The 13,789-nt window shown below is 39.0% G+C and overlaps 1 protein-coding gene across 1 annotated transcript in view; it reads left to right on the top strand.

Annotated features, from left to right (window-relative positions):
- The window catches only part of COL1A2 (collagen type I alpha 2 chain), a 39,054-nt gene extending 25,265 nt beyond the window's left edge, over window positions 1-13,789 (top strand). The window contains exons 32-52 of the mRNA XM_005518806.2: window positions 536-643; window positions 1,475-1,528; window positions 2,103-2,156; window positions 2,656-2,709; window positions 2,818-2,871; window positions 2,973-3,080; window positions 4,006-4,059; window positions 4,145-4,198; window positions 5,137-5,298; window positions 6,015-6,122; window positions 6,573-6,680; window positions 7,616-7,669; window positions 7,778-7,885; window positions 8,096-8,149; window positions 8,471-8,578; window positions 9,322-9,375; window positions 9,507-9,614; window positions 10,033-10,279; window positions 10,698-10,891; window positions 12,562-12,804; window positions 13,376-13,789. Coding sequence (XP_005518863.1) covers window positions 536-643; window positions 1,475-1,528; window positions 2,103-2,156; window positions 2,656-2,709; window positions 2,818-2,871; window positions 2,973-3,080; window positions 4,006-4,059; window positions 4,145-4,198; window positions 5,137-5,298; window positions 6,015-6,122; window positions 6,573-6,680; window positions 7,616-7,669; window positions 7,778-7,885; window positions 8,096-8,149; window positions 8,471-8,578; window positions 9,322-9,375; window positions 9,507-9,614; window positions 10,033-10,279; window positions 10,698-10,891; window positions 12,562-12,804; window positions 13,376-13,522 — 2,235 coding nt within the window. The 3' untranslated portion in view covers window positions 13,523-13,789. The remainder of the gene's footprint in view (window positions 1-535; window positions 644-1,474; window positions 1,529-2,102; window positions 2,157-2,655; window positions 2,710-2,817; window positions 2,872-2,972; window positions 3,081-4,005; window positions 4,060-4,144; window positions 4,199-5,136; window positions 5,299-6,014; window positions 6,123-6,572; window positions 6,681-7,615; window positions 7,670-7,777; window positions 7,886-8,095; window positions 8,150-8,470; window positions 8,579-9,321; window positions 9,376-9,506; window positions 9,615-10,032; window positions 10,280-10,697; window positions 10,892-12,561; window positions 12,805-13,375) is intronic.

Genomic DNA, 13,789 nt, shown 5'->3' with positions numbered 1-13,789 from the left:
ATGTTTAGTACTGCAGATGATGGGAGGGGAAGTCAGTTTGAATACAGGTTGTCAGCTGGGTATGCTGTTATTCTTTTTGGACATAGGATCTTAGATTCTGACCAAAATTCATGCTGACTTCTATTTATACCCACACCCAACTTGTACACAGGAAGCTCTTGTGTCTAGTAAGCAATATTTTCCCCCAAATAAAAGTGAAATAATAAGTGATCCCCTAGCAAATGTGATGCTGGCTTGGTGCTGAGTGAATCTGGGTCTTGGTTTTCTGGATTTCCATGGCTAGTCATTCTACAGAAGTTTAATTTGGAAAAGGGACCTAAAACCTCAGGATCCCACAGAATAGGAGAGAGACTGTTCACATCTATCATCTTCACTAGCTGGAAAAGTAAGACACATACAATAGCTTAAGACAAAAATGTTACTACTCACGCTGTTTGCAACCAAGTAGAATGGTGGGCAGAATAGTAATGATGATTTTGTTCCCCATTATGTGAGTGACTTGACCCTGACTTACATGATATGCTCTTGCTGCTAGGGTGAGCCTGGCAATGTTGGTGCTGCTGGTGCTCCTGGTCCTGCTGGCCCTGGTGGAATCCCAGGAGAGAGGGGTGTTGCTGGTGTTCCAGGAGGCAAGGGTGAAAAGGTAAGATGGACAACTGGCTTGTTACTGTATGCACGGGTTTGAGATGCCTAAATTTCATTAACTTGGAAAAACCTGCAGGTTATCACAATGTGACTTTTATTTACAGTAAAACTGTATTACTCAATAGTCAGCAAGTAAAGGTTTTGTTGGTCTGACAGACTGACTGTCTTTTATAAGGTGCTATCCTAAAACTTTTTAAAAACCCTATGTATCAACATGCAGATTAATGCAGAACACTAGGCTGTATTAAGAAAAAAAGAGAGAGAGCAGAGTGCTGATCTGATTTCTTGATTCCAGTGATGGCCTGAAAATAACTTTTTGTTATATGAAACGTGGCATTTTATGTGTCTGTCCATATGACATCATTGTTTTTAATAGCTGTTTTCTTGCTTCATATAGAAAGTATAACATGAAAATCTAGAAGAATTTTTACAAATGGACATCTATTGACCAAAATAAAAGAGATTTTTTGAGGGGGATTTATATGCATCATTTGTAATATGCATGGACATTTTCAGTGAGCTAGATTTTCAGTTTCTAATTCCATTCAAAATTCTTGGGACCTGGGAGAAACCAAGAAGGTTTCCCATGACAGAAGGTTGATTCTGAAAAGCATGCCAAAACATCCAGACATTCATTTTACAAGTCAGTACCTACTCATCAATAAGAATGAAATAATAATCAATGCTCATTTCTCCAGAAAACCTAGCATGATAAGCTTTTTGTATGATGTCTAAGTAATGTACAGATACTCAGCAAGCAGCTCAAGACTTCTTTCATACAAACTATTGAGTTCACTACCAATACAATTTTTCCCACTGTGTATTCCAGGGTGCCCCAGGTCTGAGAGGTGATACAGGTGCAACAGGAAGAGATGGTGCTCGTGTAAGTATCTTCTGGTTCTACTTGACTTAACCTTGCTACACCTCAGAACTTAAATAACTGAGAAGGATGTTCAGAGCTTGCATTTCTCACTGTATTGCATTACTGCTTATATCTGCTCATTTTTGATACAAATCAATGTAGTTTTTTTGCCTCTTGTCCAAGGATGATTGAATTCAGGGGGAGAGAGAGAGAAAAGTGATCATTTCTCATGCATCCAAGCAGAGAAATTACATGAGCAGAGCATTGCACAGACATAGCACAGCTGTTCAGTGTGACAGTGTCCTCTTTAATTTAATGGGCTAAGCCCAGACAGCTAGTTATAAAGGCAGCCTGCAAAGTTACACAAGACTATCCTTAATTTGAGATTTCAGGTGCCTTTCTTAGAATTCATACTTTAGGAAGGAAAGTAACTGAATAGATTTTGTTTTATAAAATCATGTATCCTTTATAATGAGAGCATCTGAAAGAAAGTTAGTTACATACCTTTCTCCAGGAGGAAGGAGAAAGTTTATTTAAAGTAGTTTGGTCCTACTTACATTTTGTTTGAAACCGTGTGCTGTCTCTTGGCCTATAGGGTCTCCCTGGTGCCATTGGTGCTCCTGGCCCTGCTGGTGGTGCTGGTGATCGGGTAAGTCTGTAATTGTATTGGTCTACTCTTTGAATGAAAAAATGCCTTGATGATACAGTTTGAGGAAGCTGTTGGGACTATTCAGTGAAGCTTGCCATAGGATCCCAAACCTTTTTCTAAAAGGGCAGGAAGGAGGATGCACATCTCCACAGCAGTGGGTTATATCTGAAGAGGATTCTGGTTCAGCCTTGGGCTGAATTTTTCCCAGCTGAGGTTAAAATCCACAATCCTACTTGCACTGTGAGAGGATGTTTTGATACAATGATGAATAACCACATGTTAGCTCAGAATTATATTTTATGCTGTCTGAGAATCATTAGAAATTATTAATATAGGGCAGACCCTATAGGTACCCCTAAACCAGAAACATTTTCAGTAACATTCTCTGCACTAGAGACTCAAGGAGACTCACTCTATATATCTGTACCATAGGAGCAATCCTGTTCTGGCTGCAGTAAGACTGTTTCCCAGTGTCAAAATGTTTTGGGCTGTCTTTTAGGGAGAAGGAGGTCCTGCTGGTCCTGCTGGTCCTGCTGGTGCCCGTGGTATCCCTGTAAGTAGCAATTTCTGCAATTATTCCTGTGTCAAAGACATGATGTTCAGAAAACTGGCCTTTTAAAGACCATTCTAACCAGTCATCTCTTCTTTGTCCTCTCTCTAGGGTGAACGTGGTGAACCTGGTCCTGTAGGTCCCAGTGGATTTGCTGGACCCCCTGTGAGTTTTGTTTGCACTTTTCTCATATTGATGCCATAACCTTCCTCTGTTTCCTCTGCAAGGTTTTCAGTTCCTCATTTTGTCTGTTTTTCTGCCCACAGGGTGCAGCTGGTCAGCCTGGCGCTAAAGGCGAGCGTGGGCCCAAAGGACCTAAGGGAGAAACTGGACCAACAGGTGCCATTGGCCCAATTGGTGCTTCTGGGCCACCAGTAAGTGAATTGTCTTTGTGAAATGCATTGTTCTCAACTGTGCCATGCAAGCAATACATAGCCTGAAAGCCTTGAATTCTGAAAAGGTAATTAAAGAAAGAAGCAAAACTTCAAACTAGGCTGTGAGAAAAGTTACCATTCTGATTTTCACACATTATGTAAATTTTATCAATCTATTTATGTGGGCTCAGATCATGAGTCTGGAACTGAAATGAAGAGAAAAATAATAGCTAATTTTCAACTTGCTCTGAAGATCAGCAAAATCACTCTATCTTGGACCATTCAGGGTGTGATTGTGGGTAAGTTCGAGCTGAGGACACTGGCACTTTTATCTCAAAGATGGGATGTGCTGTCACCGTCTGATTTGTAGACTCAGTCATCCAGAAGCATGTGTGCAAATTTGTCCATGCACCCATTTACACATAGGCTTTTCATGTGCTGACACCTGGGGAACTGGTTGAAATGATGCAGAAAGTCAGACTCACATACTTCAAATACCCCAAAGTGTTGCAGGATAATGTGGCTTGGGTTACTTACTGTATAATTTTAATAGAACAATACGAGGATCTTTCACTATGTGGCTGTATTGGTCACACAGTGATTGATGGAATTGATGATTTTGCCCTGCTTTCACATTTTGACTTCCAGATCTGTTTAGATGTGTGTAACATTTGCAAGGAAATTAATCTGATTCAAAAATGCCTTATGCAACTTTTCTCAGGCCTTATGATACCAATTTAAAATGTCTGTGAAAATTTAATACCCTATTATCAGGATAGGCAGCATGGTTTTGGGCCCAGTCTTCCTCCTGCTGGTGTAAAAATTACCCTTAGCTTTCACAATAGTGAGACTGAGCCCTTATTCTAATTAGGGAGCATTAATTGTCTTTGCTTGATCCATCTCTTTTTCAATCCTTTCTACTTAGGGCCCCGCTGGTGCTGCTGGTCCTGCTGGCCCCCGTGGTGATGCTGGTCCTCCTGTAAGTCTTCAGGCTTTTATGTACTGATATTGTTGCTTTTCATGAAAAGATTAAACCTAATCTTCATTTTCAAATTTGTTTTTAGGGCATGACTGGTTTCCCTGGTGCTGCTGGAAGAGTTGGTCCTCCTGGCCCTGCGGTAAGTAACTAATGAAGAATTCTAATGAGAGATAAGTCAGACATTTCTTAGGGATAATCCTAACTTTTGTTTCATTGATGTGAATCGTAATTGCACTGGAATAACCTCAGACCCTTATAGAATTGGATGAGAAAAAAATCTAATTGTTCAAACTCCCAGAGTACAACCTATGTATTTAATTTGTGAGTTTTCATAATCCATCAAGCATCACTAGGCATAGTACCCAACCCTTGAAGTTGGAAGTCTTGAAGTACCCAGCCATTTCCAAAAAATCTGTGTTTATTTGCTTTTGTTCAAATCAATGGCTATGCAATTACCCCCGATGGAGTGGAATAAGAAGGTCATGTCCAATCTTCAGAAGAATGTTAAGGTTATCCTATGTCTACATTTTCTAAAGTACCTGCAATTCTAGCCCCTGTCTTGAGCAGGGCAAGCACACTGTTTTGGAATGTGAATATTTTTTTATTTTTCAGCAATAAATTCTTATTCGAGATTGACATGGTAGTCTTTTTTCTTTTCAAAGGTGTTTCCAATCTTTACCAAAAGGCATTTCTTTTCTTAGATACTCTAGATTTAAATAAATTTTAACTCCTGGTATCCAAAGCAAATAATCCTCTTGAATTGGAAGATACTGTTTGTTTTTTTTTCTCATGGATTTTATAGTTGCAATTAATGTCTCCAACAAGAGAGAGATCTATATTTTCCCACCAAATTTTGCCACTTTCACCTGCCCCAGAGTTAAGAAAAAAAAAGCAGTCAAAAAATTCTACTGCTTCCAGCTTTCCACTGCTAACAAAGCAATAGAAGTTGCTGCTTTGGAGCAGGTGATGACCTGCTCGTTGCAATGGACTGTTTTTTCACATGGACTTAAAATGAAATTTATCTATGTTATCCCCAGGTCTGTATTGTAACAATATCATATTCATACTCAATCCTAGGGCATCACTGGTCCCCCTGGTCCTCCTGGCCCAGCTGGCAAAGATGGTCCTCGAGGTCTACGTGGTGATGTTGGACCAGTTGGCCGCACTGGTGAACAAGGTATTGCTGGCCCACCTGGTTTTGCTGGTGAGAAAGGTCCATCTGGAGAGGCTGGTGCTGCTGTAAGTTACTGAGTATCACATCTCATTAAATATTTTTCTCTTCATGTAAATGTTATGGCTTCTGAAATACTTTCGGTGTTTGTGAAAGGCTTTTCTACTTCATCCACAAATTTAGCAAAGCCTTTAAGTAGAAGTTCACTGAGACACAGGCAATTGTTTATAGGCATGCTTGACAAACATGCCGTAAAAAGTGAACCTGATCCCTGGGTCAGGGTTTTATTTATTTTTTTCTCTTGTGGTAAGTTGTATCTTTAACTACAGAAGAAATTGATATTTAGTCTGAGAAAAGGAAGCACATCTTCTGCTCTGAAATTGATCCTCATGGATAGAAAAAGAAGAAACCTGTGAATGTCCATGTAGAACAATCTCAATTCATAGCTGCATCAAAAACTCTGATTTGTGGGAATTACAAGGTTAAAGTTGTCTGTTCACAGCTTGACTTACAATTATGCAAATAAATTAATTACCTTTAAGTACCTTTAAGCTTTCACATCCAGAATTACTGGCTTTTTTAAAAAAATCATACATGTTTCTATCTTATTGAAGTAAGCACTTGTGTGAAATACTACAATTGTTACTCAACAAAAAATTATAGAAAATTCTTCTGTGGTCTGCAGAAATTGCAACTGAGAATGAAATTTCAGTGTCATTTTTTGGTATGTATGTTACACCTATTTTTGTCTATTAATATAAATATTTTTCTCTTCATGTCATAGGGTCCTCCTGGTGCCCCAGGTCCTCAGGGTATTCTTGGTGCTCCTGGTATCCTTGGTCTGCCTGGCTCTCGGGGAGAACGTGGTCTTCCAGGCATCTCTGGAGCAACAGTGAGTATATGATTAGTTAACTGCTTTAAACAGATAGCATGTAATAAAAAATTTAAAAAAACCCCATACCCATGAGGTCCCATCTTCTGGGAAGCCAGGGAGATTCAGATTATGCTCTTCCTATTGCTGATGGAAACAGAGGATATGAGCCTACCAGACCTAGATCAATGGAAGAAATTATGGCTTGTTGCAGACAAACCAGAATTGTCTGAAAGTGAGCAAATTTCTGAATGTCAGAAATGTCAGAAATATTAAGAGGTTTCTAATAGTAACATTTAGAATGAAGATAACATTTGATATAGATAGGTATGTTTCTGGTGTCCTGATTCTTTTTTTCATTCCTAAACTCATTGCAGAGAAATGTTGCTCTTAGATAAGGCTAAAAGTTCTGTAAGACTGGTTTGTGTTGTATTATAATGTCACATTTTCTTACAACTGTTCCTGTATTAGGGTGAACCTGGTCCCCTGGGTGTTTCTGGTCCTCCTGGTGCCCGTGGTCCCTCTGGTCCTGTGGGTTCTCCTGGTCCAAATGGTGCTCCTGGTGAAGCTGGACGTGATGTAAGCTGTCTTTTATCCTCTTCAGGTTGCTTTTCCTTTATTCTGATCCAAATACAAATACTTGGGAAAAGTGGATGGAACTGGAGGCTGTTCTGCTAGCAAACTTGTACAATGTCTTCAGAGAAAATTGTATCAGGATTTTTGTAGACACAGATTCCTATGCCCAACTAGGTGACAGAGTTTTTACAGCACAAATTGTGTTTGAAATACATCTTGAAGTCACTCCCAGAATCTTTTCACTTTTACTTAAATGCCAAGAAAGGTGGAGTGGGGAACATATGTATCTTTCATGAAAGTATAAAAATTGCAGCCTTATCAGGGAAGCTTATTTGATAACTTGAAGTGTAGTTAATACATTGTTAATAAAAATCTTGCAGAGACTTTGCAAGATTTCAAAGAGAACAGAGAATAATAATTTAAAAATCCCAAACTTTCTTTCACTGGAATTTTCTGAAGGAAAAGGGGTTTTTTGACACAGCATAAGTGCTGAAGTGAAATTAACATTCAAAAATTAAAGCATTTAACCTTGTAATGTACCACAACAAAGTAATATAGTTGTAGCTATTGTTTAGGTTCTTTTCCTTCCACTGGCATTTTTCATCCAAAAAGAAAGTCTCAGTTTTAAAAGAGTGCAAGCTACTGAAGACCACTGTTGTCTTAGGCTTTTCATTTAGAGAAGTGTTGCAAAGCCCAGTAATTTTTTCCCTTATTAACTTTTAAAACCTAATATATTTGAAGACCATTTCTGAGAACATTAGTATATTTAAGGCATTTGAGAATGGCATGTGTAAGGAAGAGGTTTTTTGTCTTTAAAATTTATATTGTCCTATCTCAATATCTTCTTACTCTCACTGTAAGCAATTAGACTGAGACACAGTTCTGTGTGAGATGAAAGGTGATGGAATTTAGTAACTTTTTTCACGGTATTTTCATAGGGCAATCCTGGAAATGATGGTCCTCCAGGCCGTGATGGTGCTCCTGGTTTCAAGGTAACTTGTTTCTTTTTTCTTTTACTTCATTTTTATGGAAGAAATATTCCAATATATATAAGTCAGTAATAATACCACGTGTCTCCTGTTGCATTCCTTTGTTCTCAGGGTGAGCGTGGTGCTCCTGGTAATCCTGGTCCCAGTGGTGCTCTGGGTGCTCCTGGTCCTCATGGCCAAGTTGGTCCTTCTGGAAAGCCTGGAAACCGTGGTGAACCCGTAAGTCAATGAGATGATGATATACCTTAGCCTTCTGGATTAAGGCCTAAAAGGACTAAGACTTGTCTGTCATATATACATATATACAAAGTACATCCCACCTCTACAATGTATAGATAATTACTTCACTTTCTCCAGAGATGCGTTGAGCATGGAACCTTCATTAGAGCAATATAAAGCAGTGACATGTATTGTCTATTCCTGTTTTAGGGCCCTGCTGGTGTTGTTGGTCCTGCTGGTGCTTTTGGTCCAAGAGGTCTTGCTGTAAGTCTGATTTTTAAATACATTATCACGTTTGTGCAAGAAAAGAAAACATGCTTTATCAATAACTATGATCAAGGGGCCCAAAAAGTAATGCTTAAGGACCTGAAAATATTTAGGAACTTAGAATCTCAGAATTCTCTTTTGTGGGATCAATCCTGAAGCTTTTGAGATTGGCACTCTTCCTGGGTGATTTAAGGGTATGTCCATTATATACATTGAGATATGGCTTAATGTAGAATATTACACTTAATTCTTGCTTGGACAGGAGTATGTTCTTGAAACCTTCTAATTTATTTCTTTGACACCTATATCCCTTCCTAGGGCCCACAAGGTCCACGTGGTGAGAAAGGTCTACCTGGTGATAAGGGTCCTAGAGGTCTGCCTGGCTTGAAGGGACACAATGGATTGCAGGGTCTTCCTGGTCTTGCTGTAAGTAAATTATTTTCAGCGTTTTATTTATATACATATAAATAAATAAATAAATAAATAAATAAGTATAAAGAGCAAAAAAAAAAAAAACAAAATAAGGTCACACTAGCAAGGAATTATATATGCACAATACAGCATGTAAATACCACTTACTCCACTCTGCAGGACTTTTTAACTGAAGTCATAAACAGTCTCTTTAACATTCACCTTTTTTGTACAAAATGGCAAATTCTGGTATTGGCATTACCAATGGTATTGGCATACCATTGATCCCATTGAAGCTCAATTGCATTTGGCTAGCAAAGAATTAAAAATTCTTATCCCTTTGTTTTAGCATTATTCCTTATTTTGGCCAGAAATTGTAAAACTTTGATCTCAGAAAGGCCAAAGTAATTTGTGGTTTTTCTTCCCTTTAAATTAGGGTACCAACTTTAGAAATTCTGACTTTTATTTTAAAGCCTTCTCTGAAGATCAGAAGAAACAATATAAAGAATTTTATTTTATATGTATATATGTAATATAAAGAATTTTATAAGTTTTCTTCTTAAATGTATATTGATGCCCTCTCTTCTCTCTTCCCAGAACAAGTATTTTATACCCTAACTCCACTAATAAATGTCACTAGCCCTAGATTCCCATTCTCTGAGCCCAAACACACATTACATACAGTTCCCTCTCGAATCAAGCAAACACAAACATGTTCCACTGCTCTTTTTTTGATGACTGTGTATCTTTCCCAATAGGGCCAACATGGTGATCAAGGTCCTCCTGGTAACACTGGCCCTGCTGGCCCAAGGGTATGTGGATTTCAGAATATATTCAAATAACTCCCACTCTCTTTGTGCAATCTATATATATGCTCCCATCCATCTGAAACCCTGTTTTTAGCATTTTTACTGCCATTTAAACTGTTTGAATTTCCTTTTAGGGTCCACCTGGTCCTTCTGGTCCTCCTGGTAAAGATGGTCGCAATGGTCTCCCTGGACCTATTGGCCCTGCTGGTGTGCGTGGCTCTCATGGTAGCCAAGGTCCTGCTGTGAGTATAGCCTTTTTTTGTTGTTGATCTAACACATTCATGTTACACTATAAACCTAGTTATTACATCACTTCAGAATCTTAGCAGTTTAATAATGCACCTGGTTTTATTTCTGAAAAAAAAGGTATTTAATATTAGGGAAATGTTTAATAGACATTAAACATTAACAAAGCTAAAAGGCTTTGTTCACTCCTTATGGCCAGAGGGAAAATACACAAAGGAAGTGTGGTAGTCCTGCACTGTGCATCTTCCACTGCTTCAACCCATAGCAGTCACCACAGGGCAATCCACGTGTGCTGCCTCCTATTAGAGCTGAGGGTGTCAGGAGTTAACCAGGACTATGCATGCATGGAAGCATTTCATTAAAAGCACCATATCTCTAACTTTGCTTTTTGTCTGCTGCCTTTGAAAACTTCAGGGTCCTCCTGGTCCTCCTGGTCCCCCCGGCCCCCCTGGCCCCAATGGTGGTGGATATGAAGTTGGCTTTGATGCAGAGTACTACCGGGCCGATCAGCCTTCTCTCAGACCCAAGGATTATGAAGTTGATGCCACTCTGAAAACACTTAACAACCAAATTGAGACCCTGCTGACCCCAGAAGGCTCCAGAAAGAACCCAGCTCGCACCTGTCGTGACCTCAGACTTAGCCACCCAGAATGGAGCAGCGGTATGTTAGTGCCAGATGTTTGCTCTTTCTGGCTCAGGGAGCACATCCAGGGCATTAGCTTTCTTCAATGGAAGGTATTCTTGGCCACGTGGAAAACATACTAAATGACCAGTGAAGAAGTACTTTCAGCCTCCAATGAAAATAGATACAGTTACATCCTGAAAAAGCTCTTTGTAGATACTGTTGCACATTATTGCAATAATTTTCCAAAGTAATAGAAAAATATTTAACCCTTGCTTTCAAGTACAGTTCCTTATACATTAATAATCCAAAATATCTGTATCCCACTTATCACCTTAATATTGCACCTAGCTGTGATATTTATGGCCTGAGTTCCTATATCAGACAAGTGAATATGAACTGAATGCAAAGTTTATGCTGAGTGAACCACTGTTCACATTTCTTCCCTCAATGACAGGCTTCTACTGGATTGATCCCAACCAAGGCTGCACTGCAGATGCCATTAGAGCATACTGTGATTTTTCCAATGGTGAGACTTGCATCTATGCCAACCCTGACAATATTCCTGCTAAGAACTGGTATATCAACAAGAATCCCAAGGACAAGAAGCAGCACATATGGTTTGGTGAAACACTCAATGGTGGTAGCCAGGTAAGTGAGGTATGGCAGGGTGATTGTTTCCTACAGCACTGTCTGAAGAGTTCCCAATGCACTGACTCTCAGGAAGCAAACAGATAAATTAAGTTCTTAAGGAAAAAAAAATAAAAAAACAACTACCTTTTATCTCAAGAGTATAGAGCTCTGATTCTAGTTTAGATCAGTTTGTTAAAAGTACTTCTCAGTATCGTTCTAGCTTTTCTTGATATCTGCAAAGGACCAATTCACACTGACTAGTGGTTATTGCAAAGGGAAGCCTGGACTAGAACATGGTACATATAAAGACAGTCCAGAGAAATGTCTGAAAAAATAAGAAAAACATCAGTCTTTTAAATTGATATTTGTTACATAAAATGCATACAACACTATTCCTGGAAAGATATTTATATTACACATCAGAGATTCTGAGTGCATACCATGACATTCAGAATTGTTGGTGCTAGTAAAACCAAGAACTACTAGTTGCATGTTAGACACTGTCCCAGAAAATTGCAAATACATCACTTTTGTACAGCTAAGGAGATTAACTACATCATTCTTAAATAAAATTGAGTTGATATTGTGATGAAGCATCTAAGATGAGATTTAATCACATTGGATCAGAGCAGTCTAGGGTCCTGTTTCTTAGAGTGGCTGAAAGTAGATGCTGTAAAAAGAATATGAGAGTGAAGAAAATATTTGTACTACAGACTATTATATTAAAAAAAGTTTCAAAATTCTATCAAAAAATGTTTCACAGTTTTATTGAGACAGGGATTGTTTGTGTGTAGCTGTGGAAACAGTAGATTGTCTTCCTTGAGTGTATCTGATCTTGTCTCTGAATCCATATAAGCTGTTAACGCCATATCTTGGAACAGAACTCTACTACATGTTTAACTATATCCACTAATGTCTGGTTGTCAGTGTACCTCCTTCTACTTCTGTTTTATGATCTTTAGCTCTGGAGTGGCAATGGAAAAGTGATTGCAGACTTGTGATACTTTTTTGCAAAGTTCCTGGCTGTCATGGTTTAAACTCAGATAGAAATTAGGTACCACTGCCGCTTGCCCAACTCCCTCTCTCTTCCCCCCAATTCACCCCCATAGAAGGGTGAGGTATCAAAGTATCAAAGTAAAACTGGCATGCTGAGATAAAAACAGTTTAATAATTGAAAATAAAATACAGTAACAATGGTAAATAATAATGATAATGAAAAGGAAAACAATAGGTGATGCACAATGACATTGCTGCTGACTGGTACCAGACCTGCCTGTTTCCTGAACCCAGATTGGCCGCCTGTTTGGGTTACTTCATCCCAGCTTGTACACTGGGTATGATTTTTTATAGTGTTGAATATCCCTTTGGTCAGCCTAGGTCATCTGCCACAGCTTTGCTCCCTCCCAGTTTCTTTTGCACACCTCCTCACCGGCAGAGCATGAGCCACAAAAGAAAAAAAAGAGTCCTTGACTTAGGATAATCATGACTTAGCAAAATCCAAAACATCAGTGTGCTTTCAACACCATTCTCATTCCAAATCCAAAACACAGCACTGTATCAACAGCTGAGAAGAAATTAACTCTACCCTAGCTGAAACCAGGAGCCTAGAGCAGCTATCACACATTTTTATTACAAGCATCCTCCTTTCCCCAGCAATACAACTGACTGGGTTCCTATCTGTTTTTCAGTTTGAATACAACAGTGAAGGAGTGACCTCAAAGGATATGGCCACCCAACTCGCCTTCATGCGTCTGCTGGCCAACCATGCCTCCCAGAACATCACCTACCACTGCAAGAACAGCATTGCCTACATGGATGCAGAAACTGGCAACCTTAAAAAGGCTGTTGTGCTGCAGGGATCCAACGATGTTGAACTACGAGCTGAAGGCAACAGCAGATTCACCTTCAGTGTTCTCGAGGATGGCTGCTCTGTAAGTAATGCAGAAACCACGGGCATGGTGACTGCCCCGGCCTAAGCATGTGATTAGGGATAGAGTTGTGCTTCAATTAAGAATTAGATTATTGGAAAAACTAGCAAAATTTTACTGGTGAAGATGTGTAGCCTACAAACCCGACCATGGCAGATCCTTAACATGTGGGAAGGAAGAGGTTACAAACAAATCCTATGTTGTACTGTACATGTGGCCAAAAAAATGGTTTTCAGAGGGACTAGATCCAAATTCTATGTAAACAGAAGATTGCTAAGAAAACAGTGCACAAGTTATGGGAGGGGCACAATCAGGCAGGATTCTCTTAGGATCTACATCTAACATCCGTGTGACTAATATGGTAGTTAGCATAGGGCATCACATAGGACTACAGAAGATTCAAGTAAATATTTTCTCTGTATAGGAGATCTAAATAGTTGGATATGGGTATCTTATTTGCAAATAATAGAAGCAAAATTCATATTAAATTATTTCAGAAATTACCCATTCAGATGAAACAATTCTTAATACTGTGAACAATGCAATAACAATTGCAATCAATCTTCTCTTACAGAGAAAGAACAACGAATGGGGCAAAACAATCATTGAATACAGAACAAATAAGCCATCCCGCTTGCCCATTCTTGACATTGCACCTTTGGATATTGGCGGCGCTGACCAAGAATTCGGTTTGGACATTGGCCCAGTCTGTTTTAAATGAATGAACTAAAATTAACTTAAAGCCTCTCCCAAATTATTCTCTTGTCATTTCTTTTTATAATGAAAGCTGACTCCTTCCATTTCTTCTGTTCATCTACTTGCTTAAACTCTGGGCGAAAGAGAAGGAGAAGAATTGATTGGAGCATTGTGCAATTTAATACAGCCCCAAATGGACTTGGAAGTCTTTCAAGATTTAACACCTTGTTTTGGGAAATGTCAACCTTTGTAAAGAAAAAAAAAGCAAAATAAAAAGTCATGAAAGTTTGCA

Source organism: Pseudopodoces humilis, chromosome 1 (genome assembly GCF_049639895.1).
Source record: "Pseudopodoces humilis isolate 2021_Gansu_Grassland_sample_001 chromosome 1, ASM4963989v1, whole genome shotgun sequence".
Lineage (NCBI taxonomy): Eukaryota > Metazoa > Chordata > Aves > Passeriformes > Paridae > Pseudopodoces > Pseudopodoces humilis.
The sequence above is the reverse complement of the archived record's forward strand: the minus strand, read 5'-3'. Positions and strand labels throughout refer to the sequence as shown.